Raw genomic sequence first — 24,508 nt, 5'->3', positions numbered from 1 at the left:
CACAAAAACAGTATATAAAACTATACGCAATTGTGCCAAAAATAAATTTCTACTAAGGCCTCATTTACATGGGATGTACTAAAGCGTGAAGGCCATGTTACAAGCATGGGGATGGACAGGTGTTCTGTGCATCCCTGTGCAGGCAGTCCCATTCATGTCAACTGGGATGCAGTGGCTGCAAGGACACTGCTACCTAATCTTACATGTGGGTGCGAGTGCACAGACCCGAACATAAACAATGTGAGTTCAGGGACATGCACCCAAACGGATGTCAAATTGAGAGTGCTGGCTCTGTCCATTCAGCAGCTGCATCCCAATTGACATGAATGGAACTGCCTGCATGGAGATGCACGGAACACCTGTACATCCGTGTGCAGGTAAACATGGCCCTCACATGGGTGAACGCCATAGTATGCCCTGTGTGAACAACAAGGCCTCACTATGTTTCTTCATTTTTTTTTTTTATAATGTTATTTTTAATATATTTTACCTTTTTCCAGTAAAACATGAGAGGTCTAAAGAGATTTTTGAGACAGAGAAATGGTCTGAAGACATAGAGTCCCATTCCCTTTCTGTGCAGCCTCAGCTGTACTGCAGTTAAATGAATCGATGCTCTGTACAGAGGCTCCTATTCATTCACAAACTGAAGGATAGTAAACTGTTTACTATGCTTCAGTGATAAATAGACATAGGAGAGATCAGCACTAATCGCTCCTGTGTCCATTCAGGAAGGGGCTGGTAAACACTGCACAGATCATTAATCTCATCCCAGCAACAGCTGCAGCTGGTGGGACGGGAAGGAGGGGAAACCAGGCAGCAGTGCTGCATGAAGGGGGCAGCAGGTAAACCCTGAGACGGTGGAGCAGTAGGAGGGAGTAAAAGCAGTGGGGGAGGGACAGTTTTTACACTTAAATCCCACTGTGGCTCCCTTGCCACACCTAAAGCCAGCAGGAGGGAAGAAGAGGAGAAGCTGGTAGCTGCAAGAGAGCCACAGAGGTTCCTGCCGTGTGGGAGGGAGATGATGAACGGCGGCCATGATGGGAATTGCATATCATCCATTGCGTGGTGTGTGACAGGGCTCAATGGATGATACAACACAGAGTGTGAAGTCCTGTCCCAGACAGTTGGGGTCGCTTTGGGGGTGATGCCCTCACCTTCTGGGAGGTGAAGAAATTAACCACGAGCCTCATGGGGGCCCCAACTGGCCCCTGGCCTTCAGGCAGTACCCAAGGCTCGAATGGTCAATCTTCCCCCGATTTAGAGTAATAATAAACGTATACTCTTGGTGTGGAGTGGAGTTTGGTGTACCTTGTATGTGGTGCTTCATGACACTCTCCAGGTGATCCACCCTCTTGATAATCCTCAGGATATCCCCCATGTCCTCTGGCTGCCATGTAGTTGGTCACCCAGCCCACATGGCCCAGAATATAACGCGTCTCGCTCAGAATGAAACCAGCGGTTTCGTTTTCCTGCTACCATCCTCAGCTGCCTCCATAGACTCGGGCACCGCCACAACCCACTCCACTCCCACAGCTACTTCTCATCGCACTGAGCGGACACAGAGCAGAGCGTGCTGCGCCGAGCCCACAGAAGGGAGAGGCGAAGGAGGCGCAGCGTACTGAACGATCGCTTAGGGTAGGCTTCGCCAAATGGAAAAAACTCACTTCTGGAGCTTCTTCGGCTGTGTTCAATCGCTTTTTTCCCTGCAAGTCCCTGAGAGCACCACCATCCTTGCGATCACCCTAGTACTTTCTTTGCCAGGAGCCTCTAAAAGAGCCCCCTGCTGGTCGGGGGCCCTCGGGCAGTGCCCAAGTGCCCGAATGGTCAGTCCGCACCTGGGCAGTAAAGCGGTGCTCAATTAATGACTGCGCAAGGCACGCGGCCTTTACTTTGACAGGTTGTCACTCAAACCAGCCCACCGAGCCATCGGCCCACCAGGAAACTCCCAGTAGTCCTGATGGCCAGTACATGCCCGGTTCGGTCCTCTCAATATATTGTTATGGTGGGTGAGCATAACGTTATGGCTGATTGGTGTATATTTTTATTGCAAGTTTGAAATAGATGTTGAACATGAGTGAAGAGCAAGGAAAGTCAAATGCAACTATATTTTCTTCTAAAAATGTTTAAAAAATTTGCTTGACACCAATATGTTTATCTAAATAAAGAAAAATTGAATCATGCTATTACACAGTTAAAATAAATACTACTGCGCTCCTTTCATTCAAGTTCACCAGAAGGTGAGCCAATCCCAGACAGCGGAATATGTCCTCCAAAGTCTATGTACTGAATAGTAAAACAGACAGATTTTTCCTGACAACAAAACCTTTTCTAGATAGTAACAGCTCTTTCCTCTGGGAGGTTCAGCTGAGATAGCACCTAGAAGTCTCAGCAATTAACAGGCTTGTGCTGCCATCATTCAAAGAAGAAAATAGCACATGGAAATGGAGATAAATCCCCACGCTATAAAGCGTGAATGTATTATTTATACATATAATATATATATTTAATTTGAGCTATAATGGCAAGTGACAATACATAGGTTTCACATTAGAATGCCTGGGTCACGTCTCGTTTTCAGACAGTATACAGATTAAAATCAAATAAAAAATAGGGCTTGTGAAATATGTGAAAGGGTAGCAGAGCAGATGTCATCTCACCACTTACATACAACATAGTGGTATATGCCACTTTAGTAGCACTGCCTGAATATTCCAAACTCCAATTAAAATGAAAAAGGTAAACCGTTCTTTTAACGGAGCTGAAACAGGCTAATGTGAGCTCTTAGGTCCTGTACAACTCAGCATCAAAGTGGGACAATTAACCACTTCCGGACCGACTCACGCCGATACACATCAGCACTTCCAAGAGGGATATCATTGTTTTGGCAGCAGCTAGCTGTCATAACTCCAGTATCCTCTTCTTCAGTGAGCAGTCCATTTTCAGATAAAAGTGGTCTCTGCGGCGGATTCACCGCAAGATCACTTTTATCGCAGCGGGAGAGCGCAAGATAGAAGAGTGGCATGTTGGGTATCAATTTACTCGCTTAACATCATCTTTCACATATAAATAAGAAATTTTTCACCTTCACTGATGTGCGCTGATGAGCTCCCACTGATGGCACTGATGATATGGCACCAAGTATTCAGCACGGATAGGGACTGAAAGGCAGCACCGATTGGTATCACTGCTGGGGCTGCATTGATGATCAGTGTTCTGATTATCTGTGCAGTCTCCCCTGTGAGGAAATGCAGCTGATCGTTCTCCTTTCCTCACACTGTCAGTTTGGGGAGAAGAAAGCCGATAACAAGCATCTCCTTGTTTTACATGTGATCAGCTGTGATTGAACACAACTCATCACATAGGTAAAGAGCCACGTCATCAGCTCTTTACAGAGATCGGGGATGCGCTCGTGTCCTAGTGACACAGCGTGCCGCCGATTTCCGCACTTAAATGCCGCAGAGAGTAGGACGATGTCAAATGATGTTGTCCTAGGAACAAGAGCGCCACCCACCACCATTTTGCCATATGGCGGGTAGGAGATGGTTAAGATTATCCTTAAAATAATTTGTGATGTATTTTCACAATTTTACATATTTGCTGTCACATATTTTTTGTTATTGTATTAAATGTAGAGATGAGAATAACTTCCATGGAGTGAGTCCACCCTTTTTAATTTAGGAAGGTAGGTAAGAAAGTGTGGGAGGTTACCTCAAACACCTCTAATGACTAAAACCATTTCTACATTTTAAAAAATAACAAAAAAAAAAACATTTTTTTTTTGCACTGACGTGGCACTTCCTGTTGGCTGTTCAGAAGTAGGGGTTCTCTCGGATCCAGAAGAGGAGTGATGTCAGCGGAGAGGGAGTGTAAGGGACCAGTGTACTCACTGTGAACCTAAACCAGCTTTAGGGTACTCGACTCCGGCATCTATGTCCTCTATTTAGTGTATTCCATTGAGGGTGCAGCTCAACTCCATCCAGGCCACGCTCCAACCGTTTTGTCCCACCCAGGCATGGCCTGGATGGAGTTAAGTGGAGGCTGTTATCACCTATTACATGCTGGCTAAGTATAATGTGCGGTGGCTGCGATTTTTCTCTTATTGACCAGTGGACTAATTTCATTGTTGGATTAGCGGCCCCCCCACAGCCTAAAACAGCAGCAAACATGTAACCTGGAAGGCAGGCAAGTAGATCGTTCTTCACCAGATAAGGTAAGGTTGGTTCCACACTGTCAGGCAAGTCCTATGGCTTCAGAAGATTCTGTGTCAGCAATGACCATAACAATCACATAAAAAGGGAAGTTCTGCCTTTATTTTCACAACACCTACCTGGATGCAGAAGGGGGTCTGCTTTCTGGTGTCCTTGTTGAAAGTGGTCCAAAGAGTTTCCTCTGGTCCTCTCTGGGAGTAAAAGGCTTTGAGTTTTTAGTGTCCTCAAGGAATTCCTGGCTTCATTAATTATTTCAGCACTTGTTTTTTGCACTGAAGCAGGAGGTTTGTAAAAAGGGTCTGTTTTTCGATCACGTGATGAATTCATGGTCTTCTTGCTAGAACTGGCATTACTGGAAGTTAAAGACAGGCCTGAATCAATACAATCTTACCCAGAACTAGGAGCCAGTACTAGGCAACATGCATAGGACTACATAGGTAAGCTGAAAATATATAGCGTGGTATTAAAGCCAAAAACATTTCAGCTTGCCAATTCAAACACTGCATTTACACCTGAGCAGAGATGATTTTCAGTTTTCAGACACGTTGAGCATTTTAGAAGCAAATGTTCACACGTGTATTCAAACTTCAGGCATTTTTGTTTTAGCCAATGAAAGCACTATGGAGAGGAGACAGTTCTTAAAAATAATAAACCTGTTATACTTACCTGCTCTGTGCAGTTGTTTTGCAAAGAGCAGCCCAGATCCTCCTTTTGTGTCCCTCCTTGGTGATCCTGGCCCTCCCTCCGGTTGAGTGCCCCCACAGCAAGCAGCTTGCTATGGGGCACCCAAGCCACAGCTCTGTGTCTCCATTCAGACATTGAGCTGTGGCTAGGCCCACGCCCCTTCTCTCTCATTTGCTCGCCGACTTTCATTGACAGCAGAGGGGAGCCAAATGGCGCTCCACTGCGGTCTCAGCCAATCAGGAGGGACAAAACTAGGACAGCCAAGTCTCTCCTGCATCATAGCTGGATAGAGTGGACTCGGGTATATATACGGGGGGGCTGGGGGAGCTGTTGCACACAGAAGTTTTTTTTTATCTTAATGCATAGAATGTATTAAGATACAAAAAAAAAACTTCTGCCTGTACAACCACTTAATCCCTTTGTGCCGGGTGCATGCAAAGTCTTGTTAACTTGCTGCATATTTTCATTGGCAAGTTGTACACTTGCAGAGCACTTTAAAGTGGAGTTCCAACCCAAAATGGAACTTCCACTTTTTGGATACCTCCTCCCTTCCGGTGTCACATTTGGCACCTTTCAGGGGGAGGGGGGGGAGCAGATACCTGTGTAATACAGGTATTTGCTCCCACTTCCTGACATAGATCACTGCGGTGACCTACGTCATGTCCGGCACCTACACTGTCCTCCCCTGCTGTCTTCTGGAAAACACACAGGTCCCAGAAGATGGGACCAGTGAGGAGGCGCAGCACAACTCGCGCATTGCGCAGTAGGGAACTGGGAAGTGAAGCAGCAGGCTTCATTGCCTAATTCCCTCGCCGAGGATGGTGGCGGGGGCAGCCGAGAGCTGAGCGATTGATCGGCCTCGGCTGCAAAAAAGGCACCCTGGACAGGCAAGTGTGCATTATTAAAAGTCAGCAGCTGTTAGTATTTGTAGCTGATGGCTTTTAATATTCTTTTAGGCGGACCTCCGCTTTAAGCACAAATTCCTAGTTGACACATTTCCATTTTGTATCAAGTTTGTGTGTCAAGTCTCTAGAAAGCGCAAAGTTGTGGTGCAAGTCTAGCAATAGCTTAGCAAGTCAATATGAAACATTGCAGAACAATTGCTTGCTATGTGAGATGATTGTCGCTTGCGACAAGCTGCTGCAGGTGTACTGCGACAGATTCGCTCGGCTGCGTGAATCATCATCATTGTACATTGGGCGCAAACAACTGCGATCTGTGGATGCGTGCATGCCCAGTCCGCTAGCGGGGGAGCCAACCAGTGGTCCAGCAGACTCGATGCCTGCTGGCCACCTCCTATCGCTCCAGAGCAAGGCAGAACGGGGATCTGCCAGTGGTAAACATACAGATCCCCGTTCTGTCAGCGGAGTAGAGTAAGATCGTCTGTTCCTAGTGATTAGGAACAGCGATCTCTCTCCTCCTCCAGTCAGCCCAGCCCCCTATACAGTTGGAAACACTTTCCAGGGAACACATTTAACCCCTTGATCACCACTTAGTGCTAAACCCTTCCCTGCCAATGTGAGTTATACAGTAATCAGTGTATTTTTATAGCACCAACCGCTATATAAATGTCACTGGTTTCCAAAAACGAAGTGTCAAAAGCGTCCGATCTGTCTGCCGCAATGTCACAATCCCGCTAAAAATTACTGATCACCGCCATTACTAGTAAAAAAATAATAATGAAAATGCCATAAAGTTATCCCTTATTTTTTCAAATGCAATAACTTTTGCGCAAACCAATCAATATCCGCTAATTGGGATTGTTTTTTTATACATTTTTTTTTTGGTTATAGTATATTATAGCAAAAAGTAAAAAATATTGTTTGTTTTTCAAAAATGTACGCTTTTTGGTTTATAGCGCAAAAATTAAAACCGCAGAGGTGATCAAAATACCCATTTGTGGGAAAAAAAGGACATCAAGTTAGTTTGTGAACAACGTCACACGACCTCGTAATTAAAGTTGCAATCAGTTAAAGTGACGCAGTGCCATATCGCAAAAAATGGCCTGCTCATTAAGGGGGTAAATCTTCCGGTCTGTAAGTGGTTAGGATGTTTTGGTGTGTCAAAGGCCCTTTGATTGCAGCGTTCAGCTGTAATCCAACACCACACATGCAATACCCACACCGCACAAATGTTTTTATTTGTTACTTGCAGGATAAAGTCATTATATTGGTGCACCTGAGGGGAAAGAGAAGCACACGAGAGCCCAGGAAACACTACTAGTACAGGAGGAGGTTTGCACAGCAACAGTAACATGAGCAGAGCGGCGTGAGCGGTCACCATGGTAACACCTGCCCACCTCTCACTAGAATCCCACCGTGTTCAGCGGGCACTGCTCTGCTTGTTACTGCACTCTTCCCAGTGTGGGACTGACTAACTCACCCATAACCTCCACACTAACTTACCAGTGCCGGTCACATTCACGTTCTTCGGTGTGCCTATAACACCGAACAGCCCTCCTCATCAGAGCCCGTCCTCTGTGAGGCATGCGCAGTGCTTGGGCGGGGTCCGTGGTGTTTTCTGCTTGTTACCTATGTGACTGGGATCTAGTAACGGGAATAGTGTTACCTAAAGGCGTGACAGAGGCATGAAACCTGAAGCTAACCCAACACAAAACCGTGTTTGTATGTTTGCTTGATTTAAAAATGTGCCTGACAGGCAGATAGCTTTCTTGGTTTGTATTTTGTCAGGAACAAAGGGGGAAATACGTCATTTATAGGGTATATATCCATTCTATAACACAAGGCATGTGTTGTAGCAGCTGAACCAATTCACATGGGGCTGAAAAAATGCCATATTGACTGCGGTTTTGAAATTGTGCGACCTTCATCAGATATCAAAGCCACGTGTCACCTCAGGAAGACATCAGTGCGGCTTCATGCCACAGATGTCTATGCAAGTCACACCCAAAATGCCAAAAGTTTTGCAGGGAACTACTTTTAAAAAATTAACGTGACACCGCAAAGTTGGCGTTTTAAACAGTACGATTGCAGGCACTAGGCTGCAACTTGACATGTGCTCCAATCTGAACAAGGGGTTGTAAACCTTCGTGATTTTTCACCTTAATGCATCCTATTCATTAAAGGTGAAAAAAACTTCTGGCAGTGACCGGCCCCCCGTTTTACTTACCTGAGCCCGTATTTCCCTCAGCAGAGACACGCTGTCCTTTCTCTGCACGGGGTCCCAGCTCTGATGGATAGATTGATAGCAGCGTAACAATTGGCTTCCGCTGCTGTCAATCAAATCCAATGACGCAGGGGGGCAGAGTCCAGCATTCACGTCTATGGACGCAAATGCTTGACTCAGTGAGCGCGCCTGCAAGGAACCCCCCGAGAGAGCGCTTCTCCTAGGGGGTTATCTGATGCAAGGAGGAGCTGCTGCCGGGGGACCCCAGAACAGGAGGATCGGGCCACTTTGTGCAAAAGCGAGCTTGCACAGTGGAGGTAAGTATGACATGTTTGTTATTTAAAAGAAAAACTTGAAGCTTTAACAATCACTTTAAGATCCATACCAGCAGATTTGTAGGCATCTAAAGTTTGCACAATAGTAATCAATGAGCCCACATACAGCTAAGTATACGGAAAAAAATTTGTTTTTTAGTCATGCGGGGAAAAAAAAAAGGACACAGTTATTGATTTTACGTGTGTAGATTAGCGATGGGCTTGGGCGTAGGGGTTGCCGCGTCCTCCATTTAAAACCCGAACACATATGAATTACACAGGTTCTTAGGCTAATTTAATGTAGATAACGCACCAAGTGAGTTTAATTACCACCTTAATCAGCCACAGAACCTGTGTAATTAATATGTGTTTGGTTTTAAAGGGGACGCGGGTGGCAACACTAATCCCGATATCTCCACTCAAAGTACATGACATTCACTTGGGGGGGGGGGGGGGAATTGGGGTTAACGATAACAATAATATCATTATTTTTTTTATTTGCAGGAGCCAATCAGAGGATTTGTGCCAATATGATGACAGGCAGCATAATGATCGAGGAGAGAGCAGAGTGATGCTGGCTATGAAATGTTCTCGGATACCTGCAGCAGTATTCCTGTTATCAGAGAACAATAGGTCAGTAGAAATCCCCATCAGTGTCATGATGGATGGGGGGGGGAGTATCGATGTAATATTCCTGCTGGGGGGAGTATCGATGTAATATTCCTGCTGGGGGGACTTCATGGTCCCGGATGGTGGGGTGTCGGTGTAATATTCCTGCTGGGGGTGTATGGGTGAAATATTACTGCTGGGGGGCGTATCGGTGAAATATATACTGCTGAGTGAGTGAGTACCTTGTATAGCGAAACAAATGCGAACTTAAGCGCCTCAAGGCGCTAGCAGCCAGTGTCGTACGGTCCTTCAGAAGAGGTGGGTCTTTAGTTTTTTCCTAAAAAGCCCGATGGGTTTTCTTCCAGCGGATGGTAGTGGGTAGAGCATTCCAGAGCCGTGGTCCCTTGGACTGGCAAATCTACGTTATATCCCTTAGATTTGTAGCGGTATTAGGAGAAGGTTTTGGTTTGGTTGGACCGGAGCACGCGCTTGGTGACGTGGGGTTTTATTTTCTCACTTAAGTATTGAGGAGCGTTCCCTGGTGTACATTTGTGCGTGAGGCAGAGTGTCTTGAATGTCACCCGGTCCTGTACGGGCAGCCAGTGAAGGGACCTCAAGACCGGGGAGATTGGTTCCCATGGCTTTTTACCTGTTACCAGTCTGGCTGCCGTGTTCTGGACGACTTGTAGACGTGAAATCTGGTATTTCGGTAGTCTTAAAGCGGGAGTTCACCCATTTGTAAAAAAAAAAAATTTCTCCCCCTTAGATTCCTGCTCGTTTTCTCTAGGGGAATCGGCTATTTATTTTAAAATATGTGCAGTACTTACCCGTTTTCGAGCTGCATCTTCTTCCGTCGCTTCCGGGTATGGGTCTTCGGGAGCGGGCGTTCCTTCTTGATTGACAGCCTTTCCGAGAGGCTTCCGACGGTCGCATCCATCGCGTCACTCGTAGCCGAAAGAAGCCGAACGTCGGTGCGGCTCTATACTGCGCCTGCGCACCGACGTTCGGCTTCTTTCGGAAAATCGTGACGCGATGGATGCGACCGTCGGAAGCCTCTCGGAAGGCTGTCACTCAAGAAGGAACGCCCGCTCCCGAAGACCCATACCCGGAAGCGACGGAAGAAGATGCAGCTCGTAAACGGGTAAGTACTGCACATATTTTAAAATAAATAGCCGATTCCCCTAGAGAAAACGAGCAGGAATCTAAGGGGGAAAAGTGCCCTCTAAGGGTGAACCCCCGCTTTAAGTAGAGGAGTTTGCGTAGTCGAGTCGTGAGTTGACGATAGTTCCAACCACTACTGCTGTGTCCTTTTCCGGATGAAGGGGATGAGTCTACGTAGCATGCGGAGCAGATGATGAGAACCGCTGACGACTGATCCTATTTGTGCATCCATCGTCATGTCTGAGTCAAAGATGACTCCGAGACTTTGACTTTATTGCTTGGTGCGATGGATCGATTCCTTCCCCGGCAAGAATATAAACATTCCTGCTGGGGGGGGGGGGGGTCATCGGTGTAAATATTCCTGCTGGGGGGGTGGTTTCGGGTAGTAATATTCCTGCTGGGGGGGGTAGTCCGGTAGTAATATTCCTTCCTTCCTGCTGGGGGGGGGTATCGGTTGTAAAATATACCTGCTGGGGGGGGGTATCGGTGTAATATTCCTGCTGGGGGGGGGGTATCGGTTGTAATATTTCCTGCTGGGGGGGGGGTTTGGTTATCGGTGTAATATTCCTGCTGGGGGGGGGCATCGGTGTAATATTCCTGCTGGGGGGGGGGGTATCGGTGTAATATACCCTGCTGGGGGGGGCATCGGTGTAATATTCCTGCTGGGGTGGGCATCGGTGTTATATTCCTGCTGGGGGGGGCATCGGTGTAATATTCCTGCCTGGGGGGGGGGCACGGTGTAATATTCCTGCTGGGGGGGGGGGCGGGGCATCGGTGTAATATTCCTGCTGGGGGGGGGCATCGGTGTAATATTCCTGCTGGGGGGGGGCATCGGTGTAATATTCCTGCTGGGGGGGGGGCATCGGTGTAATATTCCTGCTGGGGGGGGAGATATCGGGTGTAAATATTCCTGCTGGGGGAGTATCGGTGTAATATTCCTGCTGGGGGGGAAGTATCGGTGTATATTCCTGCTGGGGGGGGGGTGGTATCGGTGTAATATTCTGCTGGGGGGGGGCATCGGTGTAATATTCCTGCTGGGGGGGGCATCGGTGTAATATTCCTGCTGGGGGGGGGGGCATTGGTGTAATATTCCTGCTGGGGGGGGGGGAGTATTGGTGTAATAGTCCTGCTGGGGGGGATTTATCGGTGTAATATTCCTGCTGTGGGGGGGGGGTTATTGGTGTAATATTCCTGCTGCGGGGGTAGTATGGTGTAATATTCCTGCTGGGGGGGGGAGTATCGGTGTAATATTCCTGCTGGGGGGGAGTATCGGTGTAATATTCCTGCTGGGGGGGGGAGTATCGGTGTAATATTTCCTGCTGGGGGGGAGTATCGGTTGTAATATTCCTGCCTGGGGGGGAGTATCGGTGTAATATTCCTGCTGGGGGGGGAGTATCGGTGTAATATTCTTGCTGGGGGGGAGTATCGGTGTAAAAATTCCTGCTGGGGGGGGGAGTATCGGTGTAATATTCTGAACTTCATTCATTCCACTAGAGCAAGAGCAGAGAGTGCTTCCAATTGGACGCCTAGGAGGAGGAGCCGCACAAGCGGAAGCCACCGTAATACAGAGAGGACGCAGGAGCCGCCACCCTGTAGAAGCCCACACAACCTCCCATAGGAGCCCCCGCAACCCAGCTACCTGCCCGCCGTCCATAGGAACCTGCAACCCCCCGCCCATAGGAGCCAACAGGACTTCTCTGCAATCGCTCAGCAGCTGTCCTCGGACACTGTGATAAACACCGTCTCTATTGAAGGATGGTCACAGTCTCCCTGACACTGCAAATAGATGAGTCCCTGAAAAACCTGCAGATTCTGGTGGGTGGGTCTGTTGTCTGGAGCTTGGTGGGTGGAGTAGTGATGTCAGTAGACTCTCCGCCCACCCTCTACACTCCCCTTGTCAACATGCATTTTTTTCCATGTATTTCTTACACTGAATTCTGCTATGATCACTAACATCCCATCAAAATCCAGAAAAAGTAACCACATGACTTCAGAAAAGGATAATTCTTTCAGTGGGGTGAGAATTAAAAAATATGCCTGTCTGAAGCTAGTGCATGATATATGTAAATAACCTGTCACTCACAGCAAGGGGGCGGAACGGACTAAGGTTTTTCTCTTTAAGTCATTTCCACTGAGGCCTCGTACACACGACGGAGAATCTCGTCGTAAAAGAAACGTTTTCCCTCGACGAGGTTCTTGTCAAGCTTTCCTTGCATACCACTGTCAGACCCAAAATCTTGTGTTCTCAAATGCGGTGGATGTACAACACTTACAACGGGCACTATAAAGGGGAAGTTCGATTCCACTGGTGCCACCCTTGGGGCTGCTTTTGCTAATCTCGTGTTTACCGCGTGTTAAGTAAAAGTTAGGTGAGAGACGATTCGCGCTTTTCAGTTGTTACATCGCGACGATGTGCTATCTCCATTGCGAACGCTACTTTTACCGAAGGTGCGCTCCCGTCTCATACTCTTTATTTGAGCATGCACGGGTTTTCTGAGCATTCACACGAACGTGTTTCTCATCGTAAACCAGTTTGACCCGAGAAACACGACGAGGAAATTGAGACTCCAGACGAGGAAAAATGAGAGCATGTTCTCTTTTTTTTTTACTCATCGAGATCCACGCGTTATCGCAATCCGAGGTTCCACTGTAGTGACTTTTGCTGTTGTTCTGGGAGTTGGCATTTGGGCGGAGCGACTGTCTTGCCGTGTTACTTCTTACCTTTCTTCTTTATTACATTCTGCCTCATCTGGAAGATTTTTATGTGTTATTGCACTGTATGAGGTGAGAAGAGTTTTTTTTTTTTTTTTTATTCTTCTACAAAATGTCAACTGCTTTGAGGCGCATTCAGGTTCCAGTGGCCTGAACGCTGGTTACTATTGAGTCGCTGTGTTTTTGAGTGGACTAACCCTCTCGGGTTTACTTCATTACCCTCCTCTTATTATGGTTCTTCTGATTCATTGATACAGATTTTTTGTTTCAGGAACTTTATCTGAGGGTTCATCTTTTAAATGATTTATTCTGGCCAATGAATTTAACACCCAAGAGCTTGATGCCTGTAAAAGCTCCTAAAAACGTTGTAGACCACTTTTACAAGCGTCAGGCATTTTTTCTGCAAAAGAGGAGAGTTAAATAAACGTCCTGTGTGCATGCGGTCCTAAAAAGTCATGGCTTTGTCCCATTCTGACTTGGGTGTGATGCCAAGCTCCAAGCTGTGATGCCATTTGTTGATAGAGTTAGGGAGCTGTTAGTGTTAGTATTTTTTTCTAAGTTTTGTTTATGGTCCCATGCTGGATTTAAGGGGCATTAGGGAGTTTAACCACTTCCATACAGGGCACTTACGCACCTTCCCGCCCAAGCCATTTTCAGCTTTCAGCACTGTTGCACTTTGAATGGCAATTGCGCGGTCGTGCTACACTGTACCCAAACAAAATTGGCGTCCTTTTTTCCCCACAATAGAGCTTTCTTTTGGTGGTATTTGATCACCTCTGCGATTTTTTTTTTTTTTTTGCGCAACAACTAAAAAAGACAGAAAATTTTGAAAAAAAAAATACATTTTATTTTTTTCTGTAATTTTTTTTTGTAAATAAGTAAATTTTCTCTTTCAATTACGGGCACTGATATGGTGGCACTGATGGGCACAGATGAGATGGCACTGATGGACATCGATGAGGTAGTACTGACGGGCACAGATGAGGTGGCACTGATTGGCGGCGCTGGTAGGCGGCACTGATGGGCACACATAGGCGGCACTGATGGGCACTCATGGGCGGCACTGAGCACTCATGGGCGGCACTTATGGGTGGCACAGATGGGCACTGTGGGGTGGCACTTATGGGTGGCACAGATGGGCACTGTGGGGTGGCACTGTGGGGTGTCACTGATGGACACAGCATTGTTATCTACTATATTGAAGACCTCATAGAGTTTGATATCTATTGAAGACCTCATACAGGGTGATTAATTCAAACAAAAACTCACAATTATGTTGCCCAACAGTCAGGTGCTAGGTCTTCTCAACTTTGCCAATAATAACACTGTCCAGCACCTATAATAGTCCAAAGTTTCATGGAGGATTACCGTATATACTCGAGTATAAGCCCAGTTTTTCAGCACATTTTTTTTTGTGCTGAAAATGCCCCCCTCGGCTTATATTTGAGTCACCTTTTTGCGCCTGATCTCCCGGACTTTGGGGACCCGGTACACATATAGCCCCACTCTTCTTCTACAGGTGTGCAAAGTTTGCGGTCTAGGGGACCTACGGCCGGGGAGCACCGATTTCTTTATCGTACATCACGGGACACAGAGCAGCATATTCATTACTATGTGGGTTATATGGAGTACCTTCAGGTGATGGACACTGGCAATCTCAAACAGGAAAATGCCCCTCCCTATATAACCCCCTCCATAGGAGGAGTACCTCAGTTTTTATGCCAGTGTCTTAGGTGTTGGTCATGGTTTAGCTTGCCTCCGCATCCTTGGGATTAGGTGAGCTAACCGGTTCTGTCCAAAGGCCTCAGCGCTAAAGTGGTCAGTAACCGGACCCCAAACCCTTGGGGTATAGCCCATAATGCTTCTCTTTTTAGAGAGCTGGACCCTGGGCCCAGAAACTTAGAAACCTTTGGGGGCCTAATGTTTCTGTTGCCAGAGTGCTATATGGGCCCAGGACAGTGGATCCTTCATAGAGAACCCAGGGCCTGAAGGTCTAGACAGCCCCACGGAGATGGGGAAGATTGGGCCTCTTGCTTGGCAAAGTCCTGCGGCATGGAGCAGCGTAAGTGAGGGGAAACTTGCGGAACTTGGTTCTTAGCAGGTTTTTCTGGGGGGTCACAGGGGACATGCCTAAAGTTATGCGCTGCATCTGGCAAAGTAAGTCACATATCTTAATGATAGGATGGCTTTATGTGTTATTTCCCCATAAGAGGTGACCTCCCTAGTAGTATTGAAGCATTGAGTGGCTGTGTGTGTGTGTGTTAGAGAGCTGTGCTTACCTGCAAGCCTCCAGGCGATGCTGCATGGGTTTCTTCCTCCCTAGCCTGGATGACAGGCAAACGCTGGCCTCCTCGTGGGCTCCCTTCCCCCCACCCCCCCACCCCGTCGGCGGGCGCGCGCCCCCGTTTTTATGAGCGCAATTTCGCGCCGTTAGCTGAGGGGGGAAGGGCGGGTCAGTTGGTTTAAGGAAGGGGCGGCCCTTCCTTTCGTTCCATCAGCTCAGTTTATGCTGGAACTGAGGAGGAAGAGACCAGAGGGGCAGCACGGGGCGCCGAGGACAACACAGTGGCCAAAAAAGATATTACAGTCTTCATAAGACTGTCTAGCCTAGAAATAAGCTGTTCTTTTTTTATCCTCAGCAGTTTTTTGGCAATACTACTAAGGTGGACAGAATGTTTTTTCTTTCTTGGGTTTAAAAAAAAAAAAAGAGAAATCCATCAAAGGGAGAGAAGGCATTTTTTTCCCCCCAAAGGGTTTTTGGACAATAATGTTATAGTTCCAAACACCGACAAGTTAGGCGGGCGTACGCTCGGTATTGTACCATGGCATCGGGTCAGAGGGTACAAGAGGTGGGGATTCCCCCAGAGAATCTGAGGTCTCGGAAAAAATTATGCCGCTGCTTTCCGAGAGGGAGCCTTGGGGCCATCGGGATCTGGGGCTGGAGCTGGCTCGGGTCAGTCCAACCCTAGGATGGTCACGGACGAGGTATTGTCCACCTCATTAAAGGAGATGGAAAAAAAGAATGGAAAAGATGATAACCCATGGCTCTGCGGGGCAAGAAACGGAATAGATCTCCGTCGCCCGAGCATGGACCCTCTGAGGAGGAGGTCCTTTCGCAGGAGAATTGGAAAACCTCTTGGACAAGGACAAGCAGGTTCGGGGATCGAGGATTCGGATACAGAGGAGTCTGGGACAGTCTCCCAAAAGGAGAGCTGTTGGGTTCAAGCCTTAACGGACTTGGTCCATAGTGCTTTCAACTTGCCAACACCAGATCTCCAGGTATCGACTGTTTCAGCTTTGGGCTCACTAAGGGCGCCTCAAAACAACGCAGTTTTTCCGATCCATCCTCTGCTAGAGGAAGTTTTGTTCCAAGATTGGATCAAACCAGACAGAGTCTTTTTACCACCTAAACAGATTCTCTGCCTTGTATCCTATGGAAGATAAATTTTCCAAGAGATGGGCAACCCCTTCGGTGGACGCAGCCATCTCATGTGTTAACAAGTCTTTAAACATGCCCTGTAGAAAACATACAGGTGTTCAAGGATCCGGTTGACAAACGCTTGGAAGCACTACTTAAAAACTCCTTCACTACTGCAGGGGCAGTAGTGCAGCCAGCTGTGGCTGCGATTGGGGTTGCACAAGCATTATCGGATCAAGCTAAGCAGATGCTTAAACTTATTCCTGCCCAGCAGGCAGAAGAATTTTCGGATGTCCCTAGGGCCATACGCTTTACGGTAGATGCGATTAAGGATTCTATCCAGCAAGCGTCACGTTTATCGTTATCCCTTATCCATATGAGAAGACTCTTATGGTTAAAGAGCTGGGAGGCAGAGCCCCCATGCAAGAAGCTCCTGGTAGGGTTTCCCTTCCATGGAGGACGACTCTTCGGAGAAGACCTGGATAAATACATTCAGACTATTTCAAGCGGCAAAAGTACTCTTTTGCCAACCAAGAAGAAGTTTCAGGGGCCTGCGTTTAAACGACAGCACTCCCTGGGCAGGGGCCCCTCTAATGCCAAACAGTATCGACGGCCTCCTGCAAGATCAAACTTTAACTTCAATAGCAGATCGCAGGGCCAGGCCTGCTAGAGGCAAGAGGCAGTGGTTTCGCAAACCAGCAAAGCCAGCCCCAAGCCGACCTTATGAAGGGGCGCCCCCACCCACGAAGGTGGGGGGAAGGCTGCGTCTCTTTTCAGAGATTTGGGAAGCCAGCATTCCCGACAAGTGGTTACGGTCTTCCGTGGCCAACGGGCTACAAATTAGACTTCCTAAGGTTTCCGCCTCCTCATTTCCAGGAGTCAAGGATTCCAAACGATCCGGAGAAGGGAGCCGCATTAATGACGGCATTAAATCACCTACTCTCCCAGGAAGTAATAATAGACGTACCAGTCCTAGAGCAAGGGCTGGGTTTCTACTCCAACCTATTCATCGTCCCAAAGTCCAATGGAGATGTCAGGCCAATTTTGGGCCTAAAGATGGTAAATGCATACCTAAAGGTCCGCTCATTTCGGATGGAATCCGTGCGGTCAGCAGCTGCCACACTCCAAAAGGACGACTTCATGGCTTCCATAGACATAAAGGATGCCTACCTTCATGTCCCAATTTATCAGCCACATCAAAGATATCTACGCTTTATGGTGGCTTCGCGTCATTTCCAGTTCGTGGCGCTTCCCTTCGGGTTGGCTACGGCCCCCGGGTGTTCACAAAGGTCCTAGCCAAGCTAAGGATCCAAGGGGTCACGATCCTAGCGTACCTGGACGACCTCCTAGTCATAGATCACTCATCTCCTGGCTTGGAACGAGCAGTGGCCCTCACGGTCCAATACCTCGAGAGGTTCGGCTGGGTCCTAAATCGAGACAAGTCAGCATTCCAGCCCACAAGGCAGTTGGAATATCTCGGCATGAGGTTAGACACAGAACAACAAAAAGTGTTTCTACCTCTGATGAAGGTCAAAGCCATCAAGGAATTAATCCTACTGGTTCTAAGCAAAAGCGAACCAACTATTCGCCTATGTATGCGGTTACTAGGCAAGATGGTGGCCACATTCGAGGCGGTACCGTACGCCCAGAGCCACACTTGCATCCTGCAGGCAGCCATCCTGTCAGCATGGAGCAGGAGGCCACAGGCCTTGGATATCCCTTTGCCGCTCTCATCAAGAGTCCGACAAAGTCTGTGTTGGTGGTTAGACCCTCAGAATCTAGTGAAGGGGAAGTCTTTCAGCCCAGTGGCTTGAAGATAGTAACCACAGACGCCAGCCTGACGGGCTGGGGAGCAATTTTGGATGGTTGCACTCGCCAAGGTACTTGGGCAAAGCCAGAGAGGCAGTTGCCCATCAACATCTTGGAGCTCAGAGCTGCTCGACTAGCCCTCAGGGCTTGGACGTCCAAATTGCAGGGGTTCCCGGTGAGAATTCAATCAGACAATGCCACGGCCGTGGCATACATAAATCACCAAGGGGGAACCAAGAGTCAAGCCGCTCAGAGAGAGGTGAGCTTGATTCTCCTATGGGCAGAGGCTCATGTGCCCTGCATATCGGCAATATTCATTCCAGGAGTGGACAATCTTCAGGCGGACTTCTTAAGTCGCCAGACTCTGTTGCCGGGGGAATGGTCTCTACATCCACAGATCTTTCAAGCACTCTGCCAAAGATGGGGAGTGCCGGACGTGGATGTCATGGCATCGAGACTCAACAAGAAGCTAGACAGGTTCATATCCCGCTCAAGGGATCCGATGGCCTGCGGAACCGATGCGCTGGTTTGCCCTTGGCATCAGTTCAAACTTCTTTATGCTTTTCCCCCGATCCAGTTACTACCTCGCCTGCTGCGCAGGATCAGGGTGGAGCACATACCAGTCATCCTGGTAGCTCCAGCATGGCCCAGAAGGGCATGGTATTCACTAATCCTAAAGATGGTAGTGGGAGACCCTTGGACTCTTCCTCTACGGCCAGACCTGCTATCGCAAGGTCCGATCCTCCACCCTGCCTTACGGCATCTAAATTTGACGGCCTGGAAGCTGAATCCCTGATTCTCAGGGGTAGAGGTCTGTCTCAGAAAGTAATCTCTACCCTAATCAGAGCCAGGAAACCGGTCTCTAGGGTGATTTATTACAGGGTCTGGAAGGCCTATGTAGGCTGGTGTGAGTCCAAGCGATGGCTTTCTCGCAAATTTACCATCGATAGAGTATTAAGTTTTCTCCAGCTAGGAGTGGATAAAGGACTGGCATTAAGCACAATCAAAGGACAGATTTCGGCTTTGTCAGTGTGGTTTCAGCGGCCGCTGGCCACCCACTCGCTAGTTAAGACCTTCATTCAGGGGGTCTTACGTATTAATCCTCCAGTTAAATCCCCGCTTTGTCCGTGGGATTTAAATCTTGTTCTGTCAAGTTTACAGAAACAACCTTTTGAGCCGTTGGCTGAAATTCCTTTGGTTTTACTGACAAGGAAGTTAGTATTTTTGGTCGCCATGGTTTCCGCCAGAAGAGTGTCGGAACTGGCCGCCTTATCCTGTAAGGAACCATATCTTATTTTGCATAAGGACAAGGTCGTTCTCCGCCCTCATCCTTCCTTCCTACCAAAGGTTATATCCAGTTTTCATCTAAACCAGGATTTGGTATTACCATCCTTCTTTCCTAAACCTACTTCCAGAAAGGAAGGGTTGCTGCATACCTTGGATATTGTCAGGGCCATGAAGGCCTATCTTAAAGCTACAGAGAAGATCCGGAAAACAGATGTGTTGTTCATTTTACCGGATGGGCCCAAGAAGGGGCAGGCAGCTGCAAAGTCCACCATCTCTAGATGGATTAAGCAGTTAATCACTCAGGCTTACGGCTTGAAAGGGTTGCCTCCTCCGTTATCATTAAAGGCTCATTCTACTAGGGCCATGGGCGCCTCCTGGGCAGCACACCACCAGATCCCTATGGCTCAAGTTTGCAAGGCGGCAACCTGGTCTTCTGTCCACACGTTTACAAAATTCTACCAGTTGGACGTAAGAAGGAATACTGATACAGCCTTTGGGCAGGCAGTACTGCAGGCTGCAGTTTGAGACCCTCGGATTCCGGGGGCTCCCTTTTGAGTTAAATTTAATATTTAAAATTATTTTTCTCAACTAAGTTGGATTTATTATGATTTGAGTATACCTCTAAATTAAATCCTTTTGTCTTGGAGATGTTCTCCCTCCCCTCATTGTAAGCATTGCTTTGGGACATCCCACATAGTAATGAATATGCTGCTCTGTGTCCCGTGATGTACGATAAAGAAAAAGGGATTTTTGATGCAGCTTACCTGTAAAATCCTTTTCTTGGAGTACATCACAGGACACAGAGCTCCCACCCCTCTTTTGGGGACCATTTTGGGAGGCATACTGCTTGCTACAAAACTGAGGTACTCCTCCTATGGGAGGGGGTTATATAGGGAGGGGCATTTCCTGTTTGAGATTGCCAGTGTCCATCACCTGAAGGTACTCCATATAACCCACATAGTAATGAATATGCTGCTCTGTGTCCCGTGATGTACTCCAAGAAAAGGATTTTACAGGTAAGCTGTATCAAAAAATCCCTTTTTTTCAAAGCCGGGCACCCCTTCTATATACTCCCATGTTAAACGTAAGTCTAGCAGGAACAAAAATTGTCTCTGGACAGCCGCACTCTGAACAAATTGTAGCCTTTATTAAAAAGGACAGCACTACAAGTCACAGCAAAATGAAATAAAAACCCGACCACTGACGTGTTTTGCGCTGAAACTAGTGCTTAGTCATAGCTATGACTAAGCACTAGTTTCATTGCGAAACGCAGCAGCCTTGCCTGGACCTGAGTTATCTGCAGCGGAGGATATTCATCTGGGTTCCCACCTGGAGCGGCTACTTCCTTTTCCCTTAAACGTAAGTCTAGTCATGGGCACAGTGAGGCATGCACATGGACACAGTGAGGCATGCACATTGACACCCTAGGCTTATACTGGAGTCAATACGTTTTCCCAGTTTTTTGTGGTAAAATTAGATGCCTCGGCTTATATTCGAGTATATACAGTACTTTTTTGGTTAAACCGGTGCTTCTAAAAACAACAAGCAGACACCAAAACGTCACCTAGCGTATTTATTATTGAATATACAGTATCATGTTTCACATTAAGTTGCTTTCTAAAGCTTGCTAATGCATTCCCATTTATAAGTGAACCTTAGCTTGGGAAGAATGTTCCCAATGACATATATAAACTTTTCCATATCACACCTACATATAACTCATTGGTATAGCTGTGACTAGAAAGAACAGGATACCAAGTGTAATTATGTGTACATAACTAATTATATAGCTGTAATTATACGATGATGTATATCTATTCCACGGACTGTATAACCTACACTAATTAAATGGCATTCCATAGTCCACCCAAAATGTGTTTTTAATTATGGGTAGATTTAGCCTAAAAAAAAGTTTTCTATCTTTTGAAGTTCTCACAAATGTTGAATGTGATGTGATTACTTTCACTGGACAACTGCAGTGAACTGTCCCCTAATGCTCTGTTTTATCAGAAGATGGATTGGAGTCAGTGGAAGAAGAGGAGGATCTGAGGAACAGGATTACACAGCCTCTATACACAATGGAGAGGATTAACCCCTTCCACAGTGAGTATAAAAAGCATACTTTACTGCATATACAGACTGAGTTTTCAGTTGTGGGTTTAGTAACACTTTAAGTATATACCTCTGTGACTCTGTGATGTTCTTTTCAAGTAAAGCAGCCTATAGACGACTTGATTTTATTTCCTTCCACCTGACTCCCGCGGTGCTATTGTGTTCTGCCGGCAGGAGGGTGCAGGGAACCTTCCTGGCCAGGAGAACACAATGATTACTGCTAGCGGCTATAGCCGTCCGCAGTAATCGTATGTAAAAAAAATCTGACAGGCTGGTTGTACCCAAGTTGATTGATATTTTAACTTGGGTACAATCAGCTTGCCCACACATGGATCGCCTCTTGGCCGGTCCCTGCTGAACCAGCCATATTTCGACCCATGTATGGCCAGCTTTACGGTTTTCCAAAAACTGTGCTTAGTGTAATCTCTGAGAGGTTTCCTTACTCTACTCTTGCATTTTCCCTCCCAACCAAACACAACTAAAACCTATTAGCCTAAGTTTAGGACTAAACTGCACGTCAAATACCTTTGCAAACCCTGATATTACATCGTAAATGTACTAGAGATCTAATCACTGAGATGTGCATAGCCTGTGCAGATAGCAGAGCTGTGGGAGGGTCTCAGAGGGGCGGATACAAGACCAGTCACTCTGCACAAGGAGAGAGTATAATAGCGACTGTTCTTTATTACAGGAAGCTCCTGCACAGAGGCAAAGTTTCACACTGGATTATGGCACGGATAAAGAACAAATTTGTAAAGTACACCAAGAACCAGTGTTGCCAACCACCCGTAGATTTACAGGCAGCCCATAAAAACAGGCACTTTTTCTTCTGCCTGTAAAAGTCTGTAGGAGAGGAAATGTGCCAGTAAAAATTGCTGCGATCGTCGCGGGTGTGAACTGTGCAGACGCAGCTCCGAAATTCCCCGATCCGATCCTGAGACTGTGCCGCCCGGCCCGCCTCCGCCTGCTGATGATGTCATGTGCAAGCCGCATTTCCCGCTACACAGCGCCCGCCAGAAAATTTAAAATGCCAGGACATGAGGACAGGAGCCAAGCAGAGCAGGCTAATGGTGGAGGAGCCTGTGCAGTGCGCTGCAGTATGTGGACAGCACAGTGGAGCTGGAGGACATGCGGCACCAATACACCATCACCGTGAGAGAGATGGATGGACAGAGCTGACCTGCCCCGGACGGACAAGTGCCCTGGCTGCAGTCCCCTGAGTCGTGAGTGGAGTTCATATACACACACACACACACACTAACTTGAACTTGGAGTCCTACCACCAAAGCCCTGGCCTGACTGCAACATCTATCCATCCTTCACCTGGGATGGATGCTCTTTATGTGATGTCTACAGGCAGGCACAGGCAGCAGTTATCAGACAAGAATGGTAGTGGTGTAATTGTACAGTATTACAGATGTTCACAATCTCTGTCTTGCTATCCCCTGGCTCTGGTGACCAGAGTCCCCCCTTGGATCATGATAACGTCAGAGTTCACTTTCACTGTAAGGGGGAATCCTGCACACTCTGCTATATGTTGGATCTCTGTGCTGGCTGGGTTATATTAATCTGACCTTCATGTAACTTGAGAAATATGTTTTTTGACTTTTGTGAAACTTAAACATATTGCTAATAGCACTAGCTACATGTTAAAAGATAAATATTAACATTTGTATGGTTTAGCACTGAAAACTTAAATTTTAGGTACTTTTTTGCAGTGTCAGTAAAAAGTGTGGCTCTGACAGTAAATTTCATGACTATTTGCCAGTAAAAAATTGGTGCCGTTTGTACATTTTGGCTTTCTGCCAGTAAATTTCACTTCGGGGGGTTGGCAAACACTGCCAAGAACACACATGCCTTTTGTGCATAGACAAAATTTGCTTATCTACAAACAACATCTTGTTCATGAACATATTGGTCTAATAATCGGCACATTCAAATCAAGTTCTCCCAGTGTCCAAATTATATATAACTACTGTGCATCATTGTTTCCATTCTAGCCTTTAGTAACTCTATATTCTGCCGGAGTAGTTCCATGCTGAATCTGTTCCTTGACTTCCAGGCAGGGCCATCTTTTTTTTTTTTAAAGGTAAAAGGCAGGGCCATCTTTCATATTTATTGGACCCTGGGCAAACACCCAAGAGTGTGTATACTTACCTGTCGCCGTGGAAACCCGCGAATGCTCGAAATGACTTAGACGCATGCGGGTAGCTTCCATGGCATAGGTAGGGTGAAGCAAGATGGCGGCGACGGCATCGAATGTGATGAGCGCATGCTCGTCATATGCAATGACGTCATTGCGTTCTTTCCTTTCAAGATAACCGCGGTTCTTTTGAAATGAAAGTCAGTACACTCGGGCGGCAAGAGTTTCTTGCCAAGAATCTCGTCAGGAAAAACGACCGTTTTTCCTGACGAGATTCTCGGTTGTGTGTACGAGGCCATCTTTGCACCCACCTTCTATACCTCTATACATCCCCCTCCTTGCTCACCTGTGCACCCCAAATGGTAATTCCTTCTCTCCCTACCTCTGCACACCCCAAACAACCCTCCTCCACACTAAATTGCTTACCTTTGCAGAACAGGCTGATATTGGGCTTAATGACCACAGTTGTAGGCAGAACTTTCAAGCATGCCCCTTTACCTCCCCAGTGGGCAGCATTCAGCAGAAGTGATGGTGAATATGACCTCAGGGGGACATGATATACATATAAATGCCGCCTCTATTTACATATCAATTCTGCCGGTGCGCCACTATTTACATATGAATGTCGCCGGTCCACCACTATTTACATATGAATGCCGATATTTACATGTAAACACAGGGTCGGCAGGTGAGTCATCTGTACACAACAATAGGGCTGGGCAGCATTAGTAAGATAACTTCACACTGAGATATCGGGACACAGCACATAACTAAAACCTCAAGGGATGAGGGAATTTAAACTGGGATACTTGGCAAGTATGAGGCAGCTGCTTGGGGCCCCACAACAATGACAGGGCCCAGGGCAGCGGTCCTTTGCCCTGCCTTAAAAACTGCCCTGCTTCCAGGTCTAGACCTTGCAATGCCT

The 24,508-nt window shown here is 47.2% G+C and overlaps 1 protein-coding gene and 1 long non-coding RNA gene across 2 annotated transcripts in view; one reads left to right on the top strand and one right to left on the bottom strand.

Moving 5' to 3' along the window:
- Window positions 1-7,386, bottom strand: part of ARMC2 (armadillo repeat containing 2) — a 161,130-nt gene extending 153,744 nt beyond the window's left edge. The window contains 3 exon segments of the mRNA XM_040350207.1: window positions 4,328-4,415; window positions 4,418-4,557; window positions 7,294-7,386. Coding sequence (XP_040206141.1) covers window positions 4,328-4,415; window positions 4,418-4,535 — 206 coding nt within the window. The 5' untranslated portion in view covers window positions 4,536-4,557; window positions 7,294-7,386.
- Window positions 7,387-7,388: 2 nt separating this feature from the next.
- Window positions 7,389-23,538, top strand: LOC120937192. The gene is made up of 4 exons (XR_005748684.1): window positions 7,389-7,516; window positions 8,837-8,965; window positions 21,339-21,431; window positions 22,132-23,538. It is a non-coding gene; the product is annotated as an uncharacterized LOC120937192 (long non-coding RNA).
- Window positions 23,539-24,508: the final 970 nt, after the last annotated feature.

Source organism: Rana temporaria, chromosome 4, assembly GCF_905171775.1.
Source record: "Rana temporaria chromosome 4, aRanTem1.1, whole genome shotgun sequence".
In the NCBI taxonomy this organism is placed as follows: Eukaryota; Metazoa; Chordata; class Amphibia; order Anura; family Ranidae; genus Rana; species Rana temporaria.
The sequence above is the reverse complement of the archived record's forward strand: the minus strand, read 5'-3'. Positions and strand labels throughout refer to the sequence as shown.